At 39.1% G+C, this 24733-nt stretch overlaps 2 protein-coding genes across 3 annotated transcripts in view; one reads left to right on the top strand and one right to left on the bottom strand.

The window, feature by feature from the left end:
- Positions 1 to 202: 202 nt before the first annotated feature.
- Positions 203 to 13694, top strand: paip2b (poly(A) binding protein interacting protein 2B). 2 transcript variants are annotated; one of them, XM_042512259.1, is made up of 4 exons: positions 203 to 443; positions 9549 to 9715; positions 11274 to 11453; positions 11913 to 13694. In XM_042512259.1, the coding sequence occupies exons 2-4, from the start codon at positions 9560 to 9562 to the stop codon at positions 11967 to 11969; spliced, it is 393 nt and encodes a 130-aa protein (XP_042368193.1). In that variant the 5' UTR covers positions 203 to 443; positions 9549 to 9559; the 3' UTR covers positions 11970 to 13694. The 2 variants fall into 2 exon arrangements, with proteins under 2 accessions (XP_042368193.1, XP_042368192.1); XM_042512258.1 differs by lacking the exon at positions 203 to 443 and adding an exon at positions 4128 to 4303.
- Positions 13695 to 22565: 8871 nt separating this feature from the next.
- Positions 22566 to 24733, bottom strand: part of nagk (N-acetylglucosamine kinase) — a 6918-nt gene continuing 4750 nt past the window's right edge. Inside the window, exons 5-6 of the mRNA XM_042512666.1 lie at positions 24087 to 24165; positions 22566 to 23955 (exon numbers count right to left, since the gene is read on the bottom strand). Coding sequence (XP_042368600.1) covers positions 23753 to 23955; positions 24087 to 24165 — 282 coding nt within the window. The 3' untranslated portion in view covers positions 22566 to 23752. The remainder of the gene's footprint in view (positions 23956 to 24086; positions 24166 to 24733) is intronic.

The following is a 24733-nucleotide window of genomic DNA, read 5'->3' as shown; positions in this document are numbered from 1 at the left end:
GTTAATAAAGCCACGTTGTCACACATTAACTTGTCCTATTGATTACAAAAAAAGGGGCAGCGAGAAAAATGGGTTATATTTTGTTTACTTACATGAATTGAGAGGCGGGGCGGGGCGTGTGGTCGTCTGGACCAATAGCATCGCTAAAAAGTGTTGACTGACGTAGCTCTAACCAATGACTGAAGTGTACAGCTGGACAAACGCGACCCACGACACAACGTTTTCCCCCTCGACGTTTCGCCAGACAAACAATGGATTTATCCGTTTTTTCGCCAATAACGCAAGCAAACTGATAAAGGAAACACGTGTTTGTTTCGCGCATTGGAGATTATTTGAAGATTTTCTTTTCTGTGTGGGTTTCCTGTGACGCCAGGGACCGGAAAAGAGCCATTTTCCCCGACAGCTGGTTTGCGGATTCCCCCGTTTGCACTTGAAGTTGTGTGGTGAGTCTGTTGTTATTGGTGGAGTAAAGAGGGGAGCTCGCTGTTTGCTACAGAATATAAAGAAAGACAGATAGAAAAATAGCAAGAATCGCTAAAAGGCCATTAATATTATTGAAAAAGCAACTAACTTGTGTTATTTGTCTGTATAAGTGCCTCTTTCTGCATAACTTGCATCAATTTCACGTCTAACAGTGTTTGTGGTGTTGCAACACGTAAGCCTTCTGTTATATGTGCGAAAAGAGAGAAAGAAAATATGGAAAATGTGGCAAAAAACAACAATTTGAGAATACTGTTCTACATTAGAAATAGTTGCATTGTGGTACATTAAAACATCGAAGCTCCTGTCATGTTCATGAATATATGCAGTCTTCAAACGTTGTTTTCATATCTTTAGATCAGCAACATACTATATGTGATAGTATACGATATGCACACTGAAAAACAGACCGAATGAGTTAGTAGTCTGTTGTTTTTTGTGATAATTATTTAGTCCTTAACATAAAAAGTCAACTTAATTGTTGATCATTTGTTATTAATCGGCAGAAACGGTTTTATTTCCGAAGCCACGCAGGCATTTGTGTTTTGGAGCGGAGTAAAAAGTGTAGTGGTGGTGTGGCGGAGCTGGAGGGATGTTTGTTCACATGCTGCATTCAAGGACTCACTGTGAGCCCGGACTTTCGCCTCTCAACCTTACTGTGACGTGTAGTGCTGAAACGATTACACGAATCGACTGGCTCCTTTGTGTCATAAGTGCAGAGTTCAGGGACGTCCCAATACGCCTCAATATTTAGAACGTGCATTTGTCTCTTCCAACAAAAACATTAAAGTAGCAGGGGACATTTTTTCTGGGACAAAATCTTCGACATCCACATCAAAAAGTCATTTATTCTGTGACTTCTTTAGGGATCCTGACCCTTAGGTTGGAAACCACTGGGTAGTTGATCGAAAGAAAATGTATTGGAATAACTTTTGATAATTATTTTTTTATTTAAGTCATTTTCAAGTAAAAATGCCAAATGCTTCATGCCTCCAGTTGTAAATGTGAGGATTTGCTGGTTTTCTCTCGTATGTATAAAACAACATTTTAATAGTTGGGGGGTCTAGAGCTGTTTGCTTGGACAAAATAAGCAACTTGAAAACTTGATTTGGACTTTATGAAACTGTGATGCATTTTGGTTTTTTTTTAGTTGCAACCTTGGTAGTATGTTTGTTTAGTAACTAAATCAGAAATAGGGTCTGCACTAAAAGGAGAAGTGTTTTATAGTGAGTTTATGAGGTACAACAAGTTGCAACAAATGCATTGTAAAATACACAACAGTCCTACTATAAATCTTTCCTTCATGCAGGTTATAGTGTGTTTTAGAGAGATGCTGATTCAACTTTACAGTCATTTTGGTGCTGTTGTATTGTTTTTGTATGAGAGTTGTTGGTATACTGTCACTGGTATAAACATAAATCAATATATGACAAATAATAAAAGCCTATCTCAGTATAATGCAATACAACTCAGCAGCACCACAAACCTCATTCTCTAAAATTACCTTAAACTGTAAACTTAATCAAAACCTCCCTGAAACAGCCTCAACAAAATCTGAACATTATAACCTTCATGAAGGATTTATTGCAGGATTATTGTTTTATTTTAGCCAGGTGCATGAATATATTGGCAGCTGAGTATAAAGGATATGCAGTCACTCTCACATGTCGCAACTGATTGCGCCGTCCTTTTATCAATATGATAAAACTTACGGCCTTGAGGTATTCACGGCAGTCATTTCTACCGTGTAGAACTGTAAATTATAAGCGTGGAGGTTGCATTTGGTATGCTTTGTTAGCTTTAAAATAGGAATATCACTGTTCTTAGCAGACTGTAAAACACAAAGATCACCCCTCGTTTGCTGCTAGGCAACCACAATGTCAGCTGCTGTCAGTCCCTCAATTAGTGTAACTAAGGACATTACCTACTGGGACTTTTAGCCAGAGAAGAAAGAAACAGTTAGGCTCTGATACTGCAGGCCTAATGGTGTTTGTTTGTGCAGTCATATTTTTTGTTGATTAAATAAGACGCGGAAAAAACACAAGCCTCGATCCACATTTGGTACATTTTTCGCAACAGAAAAAACGCCTGGCTCACCAGGGGAATGAGCGGCAGTGATTTACAGTGTTTCTTTTGCTCAGAGTTTATCAGGGCTGGATCGTCTTCTGGGCCTCCTCAATCTTTGAATCTATCATCTAATCACGCACTTTTAGCCTCTGGGGGGAATAAGAATGGAAATATTGTGTTGGGATATAACCAGATGTTGTGTAGCTGCTTGCATATCTGTGCCACATCTGTGTGTGCATATTTTTTTGCACACACACAAAAAAAAATCAATTCTTTCTGACAGCACTTTGGTCAGTTTGTTTTTCCTTTGCTCTCTGTATGCACTGTTTACCTGCACTTTACCTACTAATATCTTCACTTAACGGAAATCAGTATGTTCTGAGTGTTGTCACTTGATGAATTGAGACATGTGAGCTAGGGCTGTTGAATATGGTTGAAATCACAATATCTTTATGTATTTGGTAATATCTATATAGATTATGATATGTCAGATGTCTGCCAGATTAACACATGTTAAAATACTCAAACTGATGGTCAAAGCACTGTTATGGAGGAAACAAGACCAAAGGCTTTATACTGTTGTTGGTTAAATACAAGCTTCAACAGCTAATTAGTTTTTATTTACAGTTTGCTCTAATTTAGATGAAACTGTTGTTGTTTGATATCCTTTATTTGTGGCAGATTTATGATTTTTTTTGTAGAACATTTTACAGTTTTATTGCTGTTTATCCTTGACATTATTTATTGTTATGGACTTTTTTTTATATATCCCTCTAGCCCATATGAATGTGAATGCAGAGCACTGCTGTAAAAGAGCTAAAGCTAACTCATTTTTTCCTCTTGAATAAACAACAGTTGCTGATGATTGATGACTTACCAGATAATTGATAAAAATGAATGCTTAAGTAGCCTTTTCAAGCAGAAAAAAAGTTTTGTTCCAGCTCCATACATGTGACTTTATTTAGCTTTTTCCCTGTTTTATATCATTGTAAAGTGAATATCTTTTAGATTAGGACTGTTGGTCAGATAAAATAGGATGGGTGAAGATGTTACCTTGGGTTGTTAGAAATTGTGATTTTTCACCTTTTTCACATTACTTTCATGTCAGATCATCCACTGGACTGATTTTAAGTTGGATCTCGAAAATCATTTTGGCTAGAACACTTTAGTGCCTGATTTGTCACTAATTAGTCCAGCTAATTTTACACTCATAAAACATTTACAGACATTTCCCTTATACACCACTTAAAAAACAGATCTAAAACAATGTAAAACTAAAGGATATGTAGTAAGAAATCAACCAAAACTATTAAAGTATGCAAATATTACAGCTATATAGTATAACTAACCAGGTAAACTCAGGCGTGTTCATACCTGTCAATTTTATTTGATTTTTTTTAGTCTGTCTGGGTTGTACCTATTGTCTCATTATTTTTCCCTTGTTAATTTTTCTACTGACCACAGGAATGCACTGTTTCTCAAAACTGTTAAGAAAAAGGAAAAAACCCTCCATGTAAAATGCGCTTGTAATTCCCACATTCCTGAAAGATCACGAATGCAGCACCAGACCACGTGACCGACCCAGCTCTCTAACGTTAGCAAGGTGGCTAACAGGATTTAGCTAACTTGAGCTACGTTGCATCGCAGCACAGTAATCCCCACTGGAGAAACGACGAACACGCACTCTTCGCTGTGCAGTCGCTATAACTTTGTGTCACGTTACACTTTGACGAGAACACCAAGAGCACAATGCCAGGTAACTTTAACTCTTAAAAGCTCGTCGCGTCGTGCTGTGTGTGTGAAATTGTTGCAGTCCCCGGAGCGGAGGCTTGTTGTGTTGACCTGCTTCAGTGATGCTGCCATGCTGTAGCAGCGTGCTAGCTGATAGCGGAGTAGCCGACTTTGTTTGGCCTCAAGCATCTTAACGGGGATGGAGTTTGACCTCGGTGTAGGGTTTACGTGTCGTAATTACCTACCGTGGCTTTTTCACTTGGTGCACTGTTTGCATTTTAGCTGTTTTCACGCAAAATTACTCTCTGACTTTAATGAAAATAGCTGCTTTCAGCCTCCCAGCCCGCTACCCTTTGTTGTTACTCGGATAGCTCTCACCTTAGGCCCGTCCACAGCTATGTGTATCTATTTGCAGCTACGGATAGCTAGCCACTTAGCATTACCTCGGCTAAAACCGTCCAATCCATTTACCAACTTCCCAGGTAGGCCCGGACACCTGGTTTAGCCCGCTAGCTCTAAGGCGTTAGCATGCTATAAGCTACGACGACACAGCTCCCAGTACACACCGTACACTAACTGTTACATTACATAATCTGTTATGAAGCGGCTTATTCTGCCAATTTCAAAGCACATATTATGAACAGTTCACGGAGTTGCATTAAAAAATCCCAGCTTTCTCGTGTTTTATAGTTTTTGTCGCTCCACAGATTGGATCTCCATAGGACATTTTTAAGTTTTTTTCCGTCTTCACATGCAGGTACGCAAAGTATCTTACGATCCTGCAAATGATCAAACTAATTATTTTTTTGATTAATTGACGAGCATTTTCACGCGTTGAGTTCGATATTTTGACCTTCTACACTGATCTTTAAAAAAAAAAAATGTTATGGTTATTATCCCACCAATTTAGCTGTTCACAATTTGGTTAACTTAAGTTGGCTTGGAGAAATGTCAATATTTTTATTAATCTATGTTTTTTTATGTCATAAAATTGATTTTCATTTTAAATCAATCAATTCAAGGGTAATTTCTAGAGTAATGGTTTTTCTCTGAAATGGCAATCTTAATGACCATCACAGTTGCACAGTCCCAGAGCCCACATTGACATTTTGTCAAACTTTTGATTTCTTCGTCTTAACAGTTCAAAACCCAGAATATTCTGTCAACAATTACATGACAGAGAAACTGTAAATCCTTCTTTTGAAAAGGACTTTAATTTTTTGTCATTTTTGCTTCATAAATGAAACGATCAATTGATCAATGGAGTAACCCCTAACCAACAAAGTGTTTTTTAAACCCTAATGTGTTGCTTGTAATGTTTTTTTGGGTGCTTTTTTTTGTTTGGGGGGGGGGGGGGGGGGCAGGCAAACACACCGAAACTCAAAATAATTGGCCAACATTTTGCTTGATGGGATACTGTAAGGATTGTGCTCCCAAAATTGTTGCTAAATAATATATTTCAATAGTGACATTTCAGGCGTTTTCCTCCCTTTTTAACAGAAGTACACCTCCCAATCAATTTTCATAAAAATACCCCTTTACTGTTTGAATAATTTAGGCTAATTTCTGAGCATAGTTCATCCTAAGATTTTAAAATATGTAATCAGGGAAGTCTCAAAATGCTGCATTATGTAGAATTTACTGTTAAGTAATCCATAATTAAGGGAGAGCAGTAGTTTACCTTTCCATTGTTTGTCCTTCACCCTGGATCAAATCACACTGCGCTCGCAGCCATGGAGGATGCTAGGCTTCACTAAATATTACATTGTGACCAACCAACACATGGTTATGCAACATGAGCATGTTAAGAGCTACACGAAGTCCATGTCACAGTGCTTGCGGTTGCCACTTATCCTTGATCATGCAGATTGACCTGCCATGTACTGTAATGTGTCGAGCAGAGGCCTGTTACTTAATTATTGGGGTTGATTTGAAGGGTTTGGATTCACATGATCAAATTTAACCTCATGGATTACATACTTCTTTGAAGAAATATCTGAAACGGGGATGCAACTAAATCATTTTTCTCACCAATTTTATACAGACTCATTTTCAGTTAAAGAATTAATGATTTTAATCTATAAAATGTCAGGAAATGATGATGTAAAACAGAGAAATGCAGCAAAATCCACAAAGCCAGAATCTAGAATGTGAAATATGTTTTGCATTTTTGCCTGGTGAATGATTTAAACCATTACACTATAGACTCCATTCATTTCTATATGACATTTTGCTGTAGATATTAAGATCGAGCTCTAGGGTAAACTTTCTTGTTCTTTCTTCCTACCATGCTTGTTTTATTGACTCAAATGCAGCATGTGTTAAGTGTTGTGCATTTGTTGAAACTGTCTGGTAAACTTTGGCAATTTATGTTAAAAATGTTTGTTGTTCCATAACTCACGATAAACTGCAGTAAAAGTGAATTTGAACACACTGGCACACTCACACTCGATATTCAAACACTGCTGGCGCCATGCTCAATGAGTGCAGAATTAAATTTAGGCCTGTCGTATTCTTTTACAAAATGTTCTTTCTTACGCTCTCACTCTCTCTCCTTCCCTGACTGTTGTTTGCCTTCATGGCTAACATCTCGTGTAATCACTGCACTGCATAATTTAACTGCTTCCACAGGTATACAGAAACACGGACCGCTTTGAGCCAGGCAGACGCACCTCCTCTTAGTCTACTAACCTACTTAGGTGATACTTGTTTATTTGAACTCCTCTAAAGGACAGCGTGTCCGTACTGTCACTGTGCACAGTAAGCAGCAGTCTGCCTCGGGTCAAATTCGACTCTCCTATGTTGGTTTTGAAACACTGACAAGGACTGAAACGGCAGCAATCTGAGTCAACGTAACATTGTGTTCTGTATATCAGGTTGGTATATGAGTGAAGCTGCTGGGAGTTGGTCCTCACAAGTCAAACATTTCCATAGTATGTCTGCACCAGGCTGACCCTGCGGGTGTGTGCGGCTCGGTTGAGATCATTGCTGCCCCCCCCTCCCTGCCGAGAGGCCGCAGTTGAGTCATGACACGTCTGTTTGAGCTGGCTGGCAGTCTGAGGATTATGTCATTATATTGGGCATTTCTCATCAGAACAGGAGTTCTGTGTCCCAGAAGTTGGGATGCGCAAATAATCACGTCTCATCACCATTTTCTTCTTATTTGAATGTGGTATACTTGTGATATGGCGTTTTTAATGATATCCTTAAATCCTTTTGCAATGTGAACGTTGTCTTTTTTAAAAGCATAATGAAGTTGTGTGGCAGTAAGTAAAAGGTATTTTAACTCCCCGTGCAAAGGAGGGAGAATAAGTATAATAGGATGGGAATTTCTGAAGGCCCAGACACCAAAACAGACAAATCTAGTGGCGACAAAGGTCGACTGTTGTATCGCCTGTTTCTCAGCCAAAAATTTTCACTTGAACACACACTTAAGTACACAGCTAATGGCCAATTAGTACATATGTTCTGCACCTGCATGACAGCAAATAAGTCTCCATAGCAGCAGGTGGTGGTAGTCTGTATTTGTCATTCAAAAGGGGAAACCAGAAGGAAAAGAGAGGACGGATTCAAGATGCTAGTTAGCACATGACCAAAACAACATTATGTTGAAAAAACAACGGATATTTACCGTGTGCCAGCAGACAATAACACAAACTATTACAAACCATTCCTGCTGAAGAGCTCAGTGGCTAGAAAAAAAATCATACCCAGTATGACAAGTTTGTTTCAATCTCATTCCCTTTTAAGAAGTCTGTTTGCTTTCCTCACTTCTGTTTCTCCTCTCACGCAGTGAGCTAAACTGCCAATCAGAGTGATTTCATTCACCAAAGGGCTCCCCCATTTCTGACACGGTTCAATATGCTGAATTGGCCGGAAAAAAAGCAGACAAGGGCACACGGTGCAGGACACACCGCAAAAACTAGAGTGGCCCAACAAAGAGTAACAGCCGACCTCCGGCTTGATGCATCAGGGCCCTTACATTTAGGTGAAGCTGCCTTGTTGTACTTATATTACTTAGCTTTGCTTTCATTGAAGTGTCACTCAGTGAATAATTAAGTCATTCCATATATGCAAGTGGAAATGTGCAGCAAGTACAAACACAGTTAAATGAGATTAGGACTCAAAACTCATTTCTAACCAACTGGTGCTTAAAGCTCAACATTAAAATATTAATATAATGTCACTTTAGCAAGAATGTCAGTAAAACGCATCATCTGTACGAAATCCAAAGATTGTCAACTGCATTTTTCATTTTTTACTTAATGATCTAGTCAGCCTTCTGTTTAATCCCAGTCATTTGAAAGCAGCAGGGGGACGTGAGTGTGACGCATGCATTGCAACATGCAACACCATTGTGTTTGATGACTCACTGATTTACCATCTTAAACTTCTTTTCTACTCACGCTGCTCTAAATGCTATTCTCTCTGATATTTATTCTGTTATATTTATGGGTTTTGCCATCCTTGATTTAGATTTGACTGATTGTTTTGCTCCACACTCTGAACTTAAACTCTGAATGGAAATAAGGAAGTTGACATTGGGCTATATTTTCTCTTTTTATGAGCGTAATCCAGCTGATTTAACACCCTGGGTGTTTGTTTGCCTGGGATTGCCACTGTATGTCTTCATGATGTCAGTCTGGGCCTGTGTGTACTTTCCTTGTTAAAAATAACACAGTGGCCTTTTACCGCAGCACTGCGATTCACCAACCTGAAAAAAACAATTGATTGGAGTCGTAAAATGCCAACAACTCTATTAAGCCCTGAGTCTCATTTAGTTGTTTGCAGTACGAACATTTTTAGATATCACAGAGCTGTTTTTGAGAGCGGGATCAGTCCCAGCTGGTGATGCAGTTTGTTTCTTTTTCTTCAGATTGTGAGATATGGTAAGTTGTTTGGCAGTTTTATTGTTTATGAGCAGTGAGACTCAATGAAGGCTTTTCTACCCGTAGGAGCAGTTTTTCAGCTGTAGCGAAACTGTAATCGAGATGCTGCTGATTTGTTCAGTTTGGATCCCAGGCCTAAACGTCAGAGACTTGATTCAGATGAGATAATGTCAATTTAACAGCCAATAAGGAGCCAGCTTTGAACAGAAGATGAGTCAAAGTTACCTGGCTTCAAGAATAGATCAAAATGATGAAGTTTGCTGGTGTTTGATTTGTTTCTGGGAGCTGAAAATATTTTTCAGCATTTCTTTTGAAAATGTACTCTACCATGACGAAGTGTTTTTTTGTGATTTACCATTAAGTTTCTGTTTTACCTTGCAGAGCCGGCTGAGATGAGCGGTCCAGAGGTGGCCAAGACACCGGGAGGTGGAGCTCCGGGCAAGGAGGGAAAGGAGCCAGTGGCCAATGGGCATGCAGGAGAGGGCAGCGATGCCAACCCATTTGCTGAATACATGTGGATGGAGAATGAAGAAGAGTATAACAGACAGGTGAGTGCTAATACTGTTTTTTAGACATGCAGCACACCATGCACTATTTTAACTCTTTACGGTCCAACTGATTTTAGAGTTTGAGAGCTGAGACATGATGAATTCATCCTTTTAAGTCTCTTCCTACTCTCATTCCTTCTTTCTATCTGGCCTCTGTCCCTTGTTGTCTGTCCACAACCCCCCACACACATACCCTCTCTCATGCCACAATTATCTTCCTCCTACGAACTCAGTGTCATTCGCTGGTGGAAATTATTTGTTTTTTCAAAGTTCTTGTCCACCAGAGAGCATTGACATGTTTATTTTTCAACTATTAAATGTGACACTAATTACATGTTATGGTCAAAGTTCTAAAAAAAAAAAAATTAATAATTTAAGGGATCTTTATTTTTGTGTTAAAATAATAGCAGTTGATGTATTGTTACATTACATATTAGCCTACTAGAATAATAAAATCAATTGCTTTTTCAGTCTGCTAGATACATGTGGCTACAAAATAGGATTGTAGTGAGATGAACAGACTTAGACTCTATGTGATTAGATAAAAACAGATGATGAGGAAGTTTTCCTTAACTTGCAGTTAAAAAAATATACTGCAATATATGTTGTCGTAGTACTCGTATTGCAAAACATTTAAAATCGTAATACTATTGCATTGTGATAATATCGCATCAGGGGCATCTGGTGATTCCCACCCCTTAATGACAAACAACAAGAGGAGTTTAATTGGGCATGTTGCTTGTCATGGTTGGCACCTTAAACCAACCATGCTCTTAACCCCCCAGGCACCAGCCCACCCCCCCCTCATTTTCCCACATCATATTTCATCTTCTCACCAGTACCTGTAGCAGCATGCCCACACAAACAAAGCCTCTTTAATTTTTATAAGCAGAAGCTGCTGAGTTAGTGTTAAAATGTATGTAAATGTTAACATCCCTGCATTTTGCACCTGCTGACCGAGGTTGTGACCTTACTTCAGACTTTATAAATTTACTCCCTAATTACTTCTCATCCCTCTCTCCACCATCCACTTTATGTCCTGTTTTTGCAGATTTCCTAGTTTTCCTTACTCAAGTCAGCCCCTGCTTCCTTCCTCATGTCCCACTCTCTCGCTCTCCTGTACATTCAGTTGTGTTTAATTGTGCACCCTCCATCTTTTACTCATCACCCTAGAGGTCTGCTGTCAGCTGATGATGGATATCCACCCACAAAAAAAAAATCTTGAGTGTTATTTTCACTGTTGGTGATGTATAGGAAAAATGTGCTCCCCCACTTGATAAAATCCATCCTCTTCTAATATTCAGTTCCCTTTCAGCTCTCTGTCTCCAGACCTCTCAGTCTGTTTCTCATGCTTTTCTGGATGAGTCATGTTTTTTAGTGCCACCACATTACAGAGAAGATTCTCTCTTTGGGGATACCTACTTGTCATGCAAATAATCTCTCATATATTCCTCCCCCTGTCTGTCCATCCCCTTGCTTTTTTTCCCTCCACTTTTCCTGCCCCTGCATTCATGTCACTCACCTCTCTCTCTTTATTCTCTCCCTCGTCATCTCTTAGGTGGAAGAGGAGCTGTTGGAGCAGGAGTTCTTGGAGCGCTGCTTCCAGGAAATGCTGGAGGAGGAGGACCAGGATTGGTTCATCCCTTCGCGTGACCTCAACCAGGGGGTGGGGCAGCTGCAGCAGCAGCTCAACGGCTTGTCCGTCAGCGATCACCACAGCAACCTGGAGGAAGTGGCGGTGAGTCAGAGATGCACAAATTACTCACTTGGAAATAGATGAACACTTGACCAATTCAGTATTTAGTCAATACTAAATTAAAAAATACATCAATGAATACATATGTGCAGAAAATACATAAATAGGAGAATGAAATAATAAATAAATACATCAATAAAAATGAGCGGGGGTAGCAGCTAGCTAGATAGCTAGCAGCTAAAACAGTAGGAACTGCTCATGTATGGCTCAAATAAATACAAGTTTCATTACAGAATAACAGAAAATAAATAAATTCATGTATGTAAGTAGGATGGGTTTTTTATTTTTTAAATCTATTTTTGGATGTATTTCATAGTCATATTTATTAATTCCTGCTCATGTTTATATATCGATGTATTATTCAATACTGAATAAAAGACGTTCCATAGCTCAGGTTAAAAGGAATTTGTTCTCACTCCTTTTTCATGTCTTTTTCTGCAGAGGAAGAGCGTTTTGAATCCCGAAGCGAAGGAGTTCGTCCCGGGGAAGAAATACTAGGAGTCCCCCTCACCCCCATGGAGCCTCCACGCGCACACACACACATACACCAGTGCTCACATATTCTCAGAGACTCTGGCGGCCTCGACCGCACACACACTGATTTACACTCACACGCACACACACACACTCCTACACACTTGAAGTCAATGGCGTGCTGGCAGGCCCAGTTGGGGGGTGGGGGGATTTCTTTTTCTTTCTTTCTTTTGTTTCTTTAATCTTTTTATTTCCTGTTTGTTTCTTGTAAACTGAGGGACATTGGGAACAGGGGTGGGGGAGGGGTGTACTACCAGCACCGCCCTACTGCGGGCGCTAGCTCATCATTGCATTTCAGATGACGGCGTTGATGCTTATAGAGTACGCAAATCCCATTGTTGTCCCCTTCGAACTGAGGCAGCTACCAAGGAGTGATGCCAGGACAAAAAACGTCAATCCAAAACATCTTAATAAACTTTAAAAATGACTTCATACTTGTTAATTTGTGTGCTGTCAAATTCGAAAAACATCGTCAGTAGGTTGAGGGTTTCCATGACAGAGAGGTCAGAGAACGACTACATTTCAGGGGACTCGATGGGATTCTGCAGCTGCTCTGTTGCGTCATCGCGGTCAGTCCAACCCGTTAACGTTTGCTCCTATGATGTAATCACATCACAGCTCTTGTGCATCTAGAAATGGGGGTTCTTATTTGTATCTGCGGCGGCTCCGTTCCAAACCAAATACAGACCCCACCCTCCCCGCACGCTTGTTTTTGAAGTGATGTTAACAGACATGGACAGGTGTAATCATGAAGTTATTTTCCCATTTTATGTGGAAGTCCATGTTTATCATTTGTCCAGTTTATAATAACAGAGGTGTGAGTTTCAATTATGCATCAAGTCGAAGTTAAGCAAGAAAAATGTCATTATAGAGGGAAGGTCAGATTTTTGAACCTTAAAAAAAACTCAGTTCTTTTTTTGTTCACAGCTTCATCCTTAAGTTCGATTTTGATTTATTAGGTGTAGTGAACAACCTTGTTACAGGGGAGTATTTGGTCTGGAACACAGCCACTGCGTCTTTCTGCGGGAACAACTTGGTTTGTCCAGCATCAGATCAAGTGTCCATATCCAAATCAGGTTTTCAAATAGCCTCTCCTCCTCTTTATTTTCTTTTTTTTTCCTCCATGTTTTTTGAGGACGAGGCGTTTTGTGTCTCTTCTGGGTACAGTAACCCGTGGTGTCCATTCAGTCCTGTCTGCAGGAGGAAACGTGAGGGGACAATATTGTCATGGCCAATCAGAATAAAGCAGTATGGAACACATGGCAGACAGTATGGCGTCCTTGCTGTTTTTCTCTTTGTAGGTTGATGTCTTTGAGGAAGTTTGTCTTTTTTAACCATGAATCTTTGTCTGGCTTTCCCTGAAGCATCTCCCCTTAGCGCCTGTGTAATATCTGTTGTAAGCCAGTAGGGAAGAGTTGTATATGTGAAGATGCTTTTTAGGAAACCCAGGATCTTATCAACAATAATCATGCATTATTTAGTTTTTACAGTTCTCAGCCATGTTGGGTTAAAAACGCAGAGGCAGTATTGTCATCTTGTGACCTGAACATCAACGTTCTTAAAGCCGCTGTTTTATTGTGGTATTACCAGTGACAATAATGTCTTGTGTATTTCACTGTATTAGTGTTAAGTAGACACTCGTGCACTTGTACTGAATTGAAATAATTAGTGTCTGACAGGTGAAAGCACTTCTTTACATCAATGCAGCTTCTCCAATTTTCAGCCTAACAAGTACTCAAGTGTGTTCTTAAACTGTGCAGTCAACAGGGAAATCTTGGTTAAAAGTGAACTTCCTCACACAGTGTTGAACACAGCTGTGGAATGGCACCCTGGTGAAGCCAATAGGAATGTCCGCCAGGTGGATTGTACAACATGAAATCATTTTTGGTGATTTTTGTTTAGACGCGTTAGCCGACAGAAGCTGTTTAAAAAAAAAAAAAAAAAAGAGGTCCAGAAGACACAAAGAGTATGAATTTCAATACAAATAAAAATAATGAAAAAAGATGAATAAAGATGTTAAAGACAAATGGTCTCTGCCAGTCTTTTGTCACACTTTGATGCACACTGGACAGACACCTGATAAGCCCATGGATGTTTGGTGGGCCAATATTAATGATGGTGAAGACTCAGTCATGTTCTGTCATTTAAGACACACACAGCTCTATTAAAGAGACCAGTCACTTGTTCCTTTCATCCTATAATCGAATATACTGTAGGAAGCAATAGGTTTTTCTGACACTTATTGAACTTGAAAGGTTCTAGGTGGACATATGTGGAAACTGCAGAAGATTCCACTAAAATCTGTCAAATTTCAAAATTTTGGATTATTTTGCTCTTCCTTGCAGACACTTGGCCTCAACTAAAAAATGATTTTAGAGAGCTTCGGGACTCCTTACTCAGTCAAAGGTACCCCATTGATGGTTGCATTACATACACAGACGTAGAAGACAGGAAAAAAGCAGGAATGTATAAAAAATTGGTAAGACTTCAGAGTCTACAGCCATGAAGCTCTGTAAGGCTAATAGTAGGAAACCATAATCACCGAGCATATTAGCATGTTAACATTTGCTGATTAGCAATAAAAACACAAACTACAGCTGCTGTTGATGGGGTTGTCTTCAGTCTACAAGATATGCAGATAGGCCTATTATGGATAAACTATTACGGAAATGTTAAGTTTTAGGTCGACCCCCGTGTTGTTCATGAAAGAATGAGACATGGTCATTTGTGTCATGGGGGAAATTTCCTATATACTGAGCTTTATTTTTGACTTGCCTTCTTGGGCTCTTGCATAGCCTCTCTTACTCGCTTGTCATCAAGCTTCATTTTCTTATTCAGGAACGTTTTGACCTCTGAGAAAATCATTAAAGCCCCTTAACTAAAGTAGTACGACTCTTGCTTTATATTTAAAAAGGCAAAAAAACGTTAAACTATACATATCAGACTTGAGGAACTGTCGTCTGACATTTGAAAACCTGGCCATCCTCCCAGTGTCCATGCCTAAACTGCAGCGCCATCTCATTGGAGAACCTAACTCGCTGGCCTCCACAGCAAACTTCAGCACAGACTGCCTGCGATCACCTTTCACTTATAAATATGAGGACATGGAGAATGTTACATGCTCTTGCATGCTGGCAACACCAGCACAGGTCATGATGACCCCTGCAGGCTTTAAGTAGGACTGCAAGATCATGCAATATTACTGTCACTTTTTTTCATGTTTAAATAGAAAATGCATAAACTAAATCTGCTATAATATAAAATAAAAATGGATAGTGTTTGGTTCTAGTAAACCTTGAAAAGACAAGAAAACACATTTTCCTTTGTCCTATGATTGTGTATTTATCATCACTTTCTTGCCAATTAATTTACTACTGGTATATTAGGTGCACGGACATTCTGTGAGCCACAATGGTCTGTAACTTTTCAAACAAGAGACTCTGACACACTGTCCACCTCAGAAACCACTGGTGAGGACCAGCGGGTGAGGCTAACACCGTACAACTACAAGCAAGCACAAACCAGAAAAGACCCAAAAATATTGAGAGAATAGTCTCAAATCCAAATCAGTTTTAAACAATATATCTTGTTGGGGGTTCCTGCTCTGTCTCTCTTTCAGCTAACGGGTTCTTGGTCAGAAAATCGTTTAAGACTCTGCCCTGGGCCCCAATCCAAATTAACAAAGTTCATACAGCGATTCTAAAAGCAGCCTGAAAAAATGACATCCTCCCTTTGGAGTGTGGCTGTTAACTGTACAACAAGGTCGTGTCAAGTCTACACTGCTGTAGAGGAAGAGACAAAGAGCTGGTTCAGGGTGTCTGACTACACTGATGATGGCCACATGATACTGTCAGTGTCAGCTATTTCGTCATTGAGGAAGAGGAGAACTTGGATCACGAGGAGCCTCAGGAAAAGAGGAAGAGGGAAGAAACTTCACAGATAAGAGCAGCCTATTTGTTTTTGCTTCTTCAAACTATAGAGCACTTTGAATGGCATTTGCTTTGTTTGAAAGGTGCTATATAAAAAAAAAATGATTGACTGATTGTTTAGTGTGTAGATGGAACTCAATCTGTAATCAATCTTTGAATGCAGAACTTTTACTTGTATTTTTGTATTGTGATGTTTTTATTTTTAGTTAATTAAAGAGCTGAGTACTTATTTCACCACTGCACTGCCATGTGCACATTTAAACCTCTTCCCAACAGGATGACAAGAAGCACATTTTACTGTCTCCTTTAAGTGCCTGCCAGCAGATGGTTTACTGCTGTGCTATGACTCATCCTCAGCTTCTGTATCCCGAGGCAAGATACCTTGACCGCTTTCTCAGTAAGAAGGATTTTTCGCATGTGGCAACCCTTTGGGCCTGAGAGGGCTGGGTAATTGGACGAAGAAGTGGCACTTTTTCAACATTTATCATGTTTGACGCAAAACAATTTTTTTTTGCTCATCTGCTGTGTATTGAGACAAAAGTTGAGATCACAGTAAAGGATAAAGTATCTGGTGACGAGAAGGGTGACGATGGTGAATGTCACTCTGCTGCATCTTTGGCTGGGCCCACTGTCAGGAGACACAGAACAAAATTAAGAACAAATATACATATAAAAGCCAAAGAGCTACAGGTGGTGATCATCATACACACACGCACTCAAAAAACCTCTTTTACCTCAGCAGCGTAGCTGGCTTGGTACTCTGTCAACGGCAGCTTCCTGCTGGGCTCTGTGCAGTAGAAAGTCGGCTGTGCGCGGGCCAGAGGCTGCATGCTGCTTTGACAGATGCAGGGAGGGAAGGTTTGCATCTCAGAACAGCAAAGATTAGGGCACTCAGTTTCCCATGCACAGCTGAGAGTGAGGAGAAAGGAAAGGAAATGTCAGAAAATAACACACAGGGTACAAAAGGGGTGTTTGAAAACACACAAATAATTTTTAAAAATGAGTTAGTGGTTAATGGTAAAAAAGTTTGTGCCCATGACTTACCGACTGCACTGCCTGGAGGTAGGCTGGAGGAAGCTGTTGTGTTTCAGTCCAATCGCCGGTACCAAGTCTCTCAAACAGGTGCAGTTATCCCAGTTTTCAGCATCTAACCGATGGTGGGAATTTACAGTCTCAGAGACAGTTTCATTGATGTGTTTATTTTGTATGTTTCAGTTATAAATTCATAACAATTTCAGTTCATAAAGTCACTAAAATGTGATAAATAAGGTGTTTAAAAGGTAAAAAGTTTGATTAAAAAATGTGTCTAAAAGGCACTTTAAAGTGTTTGATTGAAAAATGTGTTGCCTTTGATGTGATGCCTTTACTTAATGCAGAGATAACACCACCCCATTGTAGTTCAGGTCACTGTGGGATATGTGGTGTTACTGGTCAGTAGCTTTGTATGTGAGAGCAAGGTGGTTGCAGATGACTAACTAGATTGAGAGTAAGTGGAAAATGAATGTTTTTTTTTTTTAAAAAAACTTTTATGTCTTTAATTTTTTGTAGTTTTCACTGTTTCTGAGGTCTGAAGAAACCGAGAGAATGTTGAGAAAACAACAGTACAAAACGTGACTATTACATTTTTGGACTGGTGTAGCTACTGTATGTTTGACATTATTGATAGAGATTTCTCTGACAGGACTGACAGCTTTTGATATGAACACAGAAAAAAAATCCTCAATTACTAAAGCAATGGTCATTACTATCTCCTTGTGAAATGGCCGGGCCTCGTAACCTAACTGTTATTTATCACGGACAAGTGTGTTTCTGTGTGTGTGTGTTTAGAGTTGTTCCACCTGTGACTGTGATAACTGCACTGTGGGTCACAGGAAGGTGGAGCAGATGCTGCAGCCCGGCTTCTCTGCAGACACTTCTAAAGTAATCTTCACAGCAGGCCGGACAGACACGAGACCACAATGCAATCACACCTAAAAGCGCACAAACATGAAGTGGGTTTATCGACATTATGTGTTGTTCTGCACTCCAAAAGCTTCTCAACCAACAGTATAACCCTTTGAAATCTTAGCAAATTAGTTTGATTTCTTGCAATACAAGGGGAGATAGCAATGAGCAACGTAACAGGACATGGCCCAAAAAATAGCAATGAATTAGTAAAATAAGCAAAAATCAAAGTAAATAAACACACAAAAACATGACCCCAAAAATGTCTTGAAAATTGAAAAAAAAAATATTTGGAACAGAATTTTAAATATGTAATTATAATAATTAGGAATATAGTTAAATTCAGGATATTTTTCCTTTTTTTCCCATTTGAAAAAAATGAATTCTCCTTGTCACCTTTAACTAATTTCTTGCAACGTGCGGGACACGTCATGCCAAGTTGCTCACTGCCTTTTACCCCATGTTTTCAGTTACCAGTGAATGCATCTAGTGAACTCCAAAGACCACAAACCAAAAGTACTTAAAGGTTTTTTTCTTATTAAAGTTTGGAGCTTAAGTGAAAAATGACAAGATGAATCAAATCAAAACTCCCTAAATAAAAAAAAAGGTCATTTTTACCTTCCTCGTACAGAACATCAGTCTCCTGCTGTAGCTCATCTTTTGCCTCCAGCTGCTCCAACACATTTGCTGTCAAAAGAAAATGGACTGAGTACCGACGCAGCTGCCAGCTTAGATGTGTCTGCGTGTATGAGTGTTTTAAAGAGACACAGAAAACTCCTCACCCTTTCCACCGAAAACATAGTGCAGCTGACCTTTCACCTCCTTACAAATTAAAGGCCCATTCTCTCTTGCAACTGCCTTTTCCTGTGTCCTGGCTTCTGTCAAGGAGGAGCCAATAACCGCAGACGCTGTGGACATGGAAGGAGCGAGGATGCCAAATGGCTGCAAGGAGGCAGGGACGAGGGAACAAGAAGGAGGCTGAAGGATAAAGAAAACAGAAAATAGTTAGAAAATAAAGCTCATTACTGTGAACTTGTAACTTGTGAGTTTGTGTTGTGTTTCACCTGCGGATGGATACTTGAGCCATAGATGCTGTTAGTTGTCTTGTAAAAGTATGGCTTGACTATAGGCCAGGTTTCATTATGAGTCTATGAAAACCACACAATCAACATGTCAGTGAGTCAAACTACCCACCAATAAATAATTCTGTCTGTCTAGCCACTATTCGATCCAACCTGAGGTGGGTTGATGAATGCAGGAGCAGCTGTAGCTTCAGTTCCAGGCTTCAGCTGGATGACCGGTAGGTGGTGCTCACTGGGGGATTTATAATCACGATTGTAAGTGGTGACATATCTATCCAAAAGAGTCTAAAAGGGAGAAACAAACAGATATGTAGATGTTTAAACTTACATCAGCATGGACATACTCCTCACAAAGTTATAGCTTGGTAAGATTCTCTACAACTTAATTATTCAGTTAAATTTACTGACACCATGAGCACCAAAGAAGATGGTATTATCTGCATTGTAAACAAGAGAGACCCCCCCCCCCCAAAAAAAAACCCAAATAAATATATAAAATTTAAAAAGTAGATCTAAAAGACTATTTAAAAAAAAAAAGCTCAGGAAGATGTCCAGTGGACTACATTCCTAATTATCAAAACCATATAATTAACTTATCTATTTAACAGAATTACCTTTTTTTCAATAGCTTTTTTCGAGGTCATTTCTCTTTGTTTTACTTTCTCTCTCTCTCTCTCTTTTTTTACGTTGTGTGACAAATAGTTTTGTTGTACTTTTCAAAGATTTCTTACTAACTTCTGGGTCATTTCTTTTTTAGCTGCTCATTACCCTCTTTCCGTGTTTTTGAATATAAATGAATAAATAAAGCCAATCTGCCCAGGTTTGAAAGTGTTAAATAAATGATAGTATCTCCCATCTTTGCTGAGCAACAGTTTTGGGAATGAAATAAATCATATAAACACCTGTCCCAAATGTAAGCCAGTTGAGTTTGATGGTTTAAGCAAATAATAGTTTTACTGTATGCCATATATTGCTAGCATAAGTACCATAAGTAAAGTTACTCAACTAAAAAAACTGGCCCTTATGTTACACTTCTTTATATTATTACGGTTAGGGCCATTTATGATGGAGAAAATAATTTTGGACAAATCGAGATTAAAGTCAAAATGACGAGAAAAAAAGTCGAAATGACGAGAAAAAAAGTCGAAATTTCGAGAATAAAGTCGAAAGGAGAGCGGAGAGCCGCGCCGACCTCTGTGTACTTGCCCGGCGAGGGCTGCTCGTGGCCGGGGTGCTACTACCAAAGCTCCCCGGAATGAATTTCCAACGTTTTCCCCTCCTCCTCACCACCACCAGCCACCAGCCACTCCCACGACCTTGGTGGGAGGTGAGACCCCCAGGGCGTGGTGCGATCGAGGCGGGGGTCCCGGAGGCCAGGCCCGCGGTGACTTGGCGGCCCGGTTGGGGGTGGGAGGGGGGCATACACAGGGGCGCGGGCACGGGTCCCTCAATGCGGCTAAAGTGCGGGAGTAAGTTTGACTCTCTTCAGGTAGCCACGGCTGGCTCTGGGGGTGAGATGAGACCTCCAGGGTGGGCTGGGATCGAGGCGGTGGTGAGGTGAGGGGGAGGGGAAAACGTTGGGAATTCATCCCGGGGAGCCTCGGTAGTAGCACCCCAGCCACGAGCAGCCTTCCCCGGGCAAGTACACAGAGGTCGGCGCAGCTCTCCGCTCTCCTTTCGACTTTATTCTCGAAATTTCGACCTTAATCTCGAAATTTTATTACGACTTTATTCTCGACATTTCGACTTTTTTTCTCGACATTTTGACTTTTTTTCTCTCGACATTTTGACTTTAATATAGTAATTTAGACTTTAATCTCGAAATTGTATTTCGACTTTATTCTCGAAATTTCGACTTTGTTTCTCGAAATTTCAACTTTATTCTTCAAATTTCAATTTTATTCTCGTCATTTCTACTTCAATCTTGATTGGCCCGACATTATTTTCTCCATCATAAATGGCCCTAACGATAGCATTTTTAGAAATTGTATTAATTTCTGAGCAGTATTTTACTTTTTTAAAGCCTGCTTGTATTTAAGTAGCTTGTAACAAGTGCCAAATAAATGTAATGTAAAAAGTACATCTTAGGTGAAGTTATAGGGAAGTAAAAAGTAGCAAGACATGGAAATACTTTAGAGGAATGTAGTACACCTACCTCAAGGAGTACATCGTTTGAGGAATATATCCACCCAATTTCCACATTTATGAGCAAAATGCCCAAATGCCTTGGCGCTATGGCTAAGGAGTCACTAGCTAACCTAGCTACCAACGTTAGCAAATTAGGTTAGCTAGCTCATGACTATGCAGTTCACTTTAGCTCTTACTTTTCTCTTGCTCTTTGAGCGCCGTCTTTCATGTCCTTGTTTTTTCGGCAACTTTTCTTTTTGGTTCGCTAAAGCTATTCTCATGGTGACTTTCTTTTTGGCCCCAACAGGCAGCTAATTTTGGCGAAAAAGCTCCAATAACCAACCTGATATTATCTGTCTCGCGCCAAAAGGCGTTCACTATGTGAGCAATTAGTTAGCAGGCTAGTGGTATAGGTAGAAGTACTGATGTATAAGGTGTATGTGTCACATAACCCTAACTAACAAACTGATGAACGAACTGTGATTCTGTTATTTTTCTTATCATTTGCTTAAATTATTACTTAAGTGATTTTTTATTTATTTAAATAATTAATTCTGTAATTTTTATTTTTTATTTATTTAGCAACTGTTAGATATTTTTCTTAGTACTAAGTGCAGACCATATTTGCTGCATGTGTAAATAGGCAACTGCAATATCATTTTAAATGTGGTAATATCTGTCAGTAGAGTTCACAGCTTGTTTGCTGCCCCCCATGTGACCAAACATCAGTTAACCTCAATCAAAGTTTAATGATAATGTGTAATGTATCATTAGTGCAAAAATTATAATAATAAAATAAAGTAGCAATACACATTGTATTACATGGAAACATTTTGCTCTGCAATAAATGTAGCCTGACAATAGATCACTGTAGAACAGTGCACATTAATACATAAATGAACTAGATTTTTCCAACAGGTATGAATTTTGTTGAAATAAAATAGGCCTAATGGAATTGAATTGACATAATTGTGGGAAAATCATTGTATTCTAATAATAAAATAGTTTTTGATCCATCTTTAAATGTTTTAATGTTCAATAAATGTATACATAAACTGAGATTTAAGCTTTGTAACGTAGTTAACCATGCTGAAAGACACAGTTTAAGGGGGACAAATTTGCCTTTAGTCTGCAGACACAATGCACTAGAGAGAGAAAAAGGTCAGCAGCTGTGTTACTTAGTGGTAATAGCTGTAGCAGTATGGAGTTATATTTTATAACTCCATATAGCAGCAGGAGCAATAGCCTTTAAAAAAAATCAATTCAAAATATAAGAGAAACACTAAAACAAGGCACTATTTTATAATTCAAATCAATGAGAAAATTGATCTGAACACAAATCAAGTTGCTTAAACCTCAGAGTATTTACCTTCAGGTGTTTGGAGGAAATCATCTGAGGTGTTTTTGATTCCTCTCTGGTGGAGTGATCTCAGTGCACCTTCACAGCAGTGAAGCTTAACTGAACTGAGTCTGTCTGAGAGACAGCAGAATGTTTCTGCAACTGTTTTTAATTAAATTTTATTTATTCTAACAATTCTTAATTCTGGAAAAATATGTGATCAAAAATGACTCTACATCTTCTGCATTCCTATCCGGTTACTCTTACTATAGTTCATGTACTATTCGGTTGCTGAAAGTGCATTCTTACATGGTGTGATTCAGCGGACAGTGGGAGAAGTACAGAGTATCATTTTAAACATCCTAATTTATTATTGGCTCGTTACAAGGATAAAATACTGTCAGATTTCAGACAAATAATTCCAGAAATATATTTTCAAAAATGTATCTTTCATTGTAAACAATGATTTTGTTATGAATGTTATTATATGAATCCGCACCATAATCTGAATACACCTTAAAAAGATCATCTATCTGCTCTTGGCAGTATATTTGAGCTGCAGTTTATTTACATACTGTGTATTCGAGCTGCTTTGTCATTTGCAAAATGACAAAATAACATAAAATTGATGACAAGAAAATTATTGTGCTGTGAATAAAGAATGTCTTCCACATGTATTAAGTAATATCTCAGTACACATAGATCCACTAGAATGAATGCCTCTTGTTAGTTGTTATATTATCATTGACAAAACTCACACTGTGATGTGACTGTCACAAGTCAAATGTTAGTGTAATAGCACCATCTACAACTGAAAAACAAAAGTGTAGAAAGCCTATAAAAGATGAATCAAGAGTTGAATTCTTCAGCTATATTAACATTAAAATATATAAACCAAATGTAAAAAAACTAACCTTGTATTCAGGAATTTAATAATTTTTAGCTTTACCTAAGACATAACATCAACAGTTTTTTTGGATCACAGTTTAAATGGAACTTCAATTATCTTGGAGATCAGAGATTACAACCCTGAACGAGCTTCCTGCCAAGTTAACAGTATTTTTAATTATTACGGTCAAATGTAAACAAGTGTTGTAAAGGTGCAAAGATTTGCAATTACAGTACAATGAAAGTAATATGAAATTTAATGGTCAAAACAGGCGCTCTGCAGCTGTATATCTTAAATATTTTCACCTTCTTGGCGTCTTGCACTGATGTCGGATCAAGAGCTATACCATTATGGATTGTAATATTTTTAATAACCTTTACAGTTTCCCTTTATCTGAGCACTGATGGTTGAGATCTACAGGATGTGCAGCTTAACGCTCATTGGCTGCTGTTAAAAGAGTGTTGGTAGAAGACTTTGGCGTTGGCTTTATAATCCATACTTATGGGGGTGCCCAGACTCTGAGCCCCCAGACTCGCACCGCCAAGGCCTGAAGACTGCTGCAAAATCATGAGGCTGTAGCCATGGACACGGCCTTTGAACTGGTCAGATAATGCCACTTTATCCAAGACCTCGGTGAACCCTGGTCAGAGACAGAAATACAGAAACAAAGACAGGAAACTGAGATTGAGCTGAACGTTCAACTACTTCACCCAATTTTATTTTGGTGCCAAAATTATGAAACTTCATTGTGTTGATTTGAGGGACACTGACCTGGCTTCAGAAGCTCCCAGCTCTTCCACACTGAGCCCACACACAGGATGGGCAGGCCGAGGTCACCCCTCAAAAGAGGCTGTCATAACAGAAAGACAGTACAGATATTAAGATATTATAAGAAATTCATCTGTGAATGGATGAAAGCACTGTATATGTGTGTATGTAAATTGTGCGGTCCAAAATTATAGATAGAGATGCGACAACTCTCAACATCGCTCTACATTTAAAGCACCGTTAGCTCAACGAACGGTAAGTCAATGCTAATATTAACATGGTTAGCTAGCTAATGCTTATCCAACATTAGCTATACAGAAAAGTAGCATTTTAACAAATAAATGTAAATATTAAAAAAGTATTCATGATTTTTGCAAGAGTAATATTGTCATTCCTATGTTTTAGAGCACATATGAGTTGTTTAGGACTCAAAAGTCAAAGTTTAAGAGTCTGGACTTAAAGGCAAAGACTTGAGACCTGTGACTTTTCAAACGAGGACATATGTTCATTGGTGATCTTTAGAGGTGCTGCTGTGTGGATTTTTTAATTTATTTCATTGTTTTTGTTTTTTTTTTCCTTTTGAACAAAGCCAGGCTAGCTTTTTTTACCCATAGTTACACTCTTCGTGCTAGCAATGCTAGCCGGCTGCT

This window comes from Plectropomus leopardus, chromosome 23 (assembly GCF_008729295.1).
Source record: "Plectropomus leopardus isolate mb chromosome 23, YSFRI_Pleo_2.0, whole genome shotgun sequence".
In the NCBI taxonomy this organism is placed as follows: domain Eukaryota; kingdom Metazoa; phylum Chordata; class Actinopteri; order Perciformes; family Serranidae; genus Plectropomus; species Plectropomus leopardus.
Note: the sequence above shows the minus strand (reverse complement) of the source record. Positions and strands in the feature narration are given on the sequence as shown.

Coding starts and splice junctions, on each gene's coding strand:
- paip2b (XM_042512258.1), top strand. Junction 9,716..11,273: donor AAGAAGAGTATAACAGACAG/GTGAGTGCTAAT, acceptor GTCATCTCTTAG/GTGGAAGAGGAGCTGTTGGA. Junction 11,454..11,912: donor GCAACCTGGAGGAAGTGGCG/GTGAGTCAGAGA, acceptor CTTTTTCTGCAG/AGGAAGAGCGTTTTGAATCC.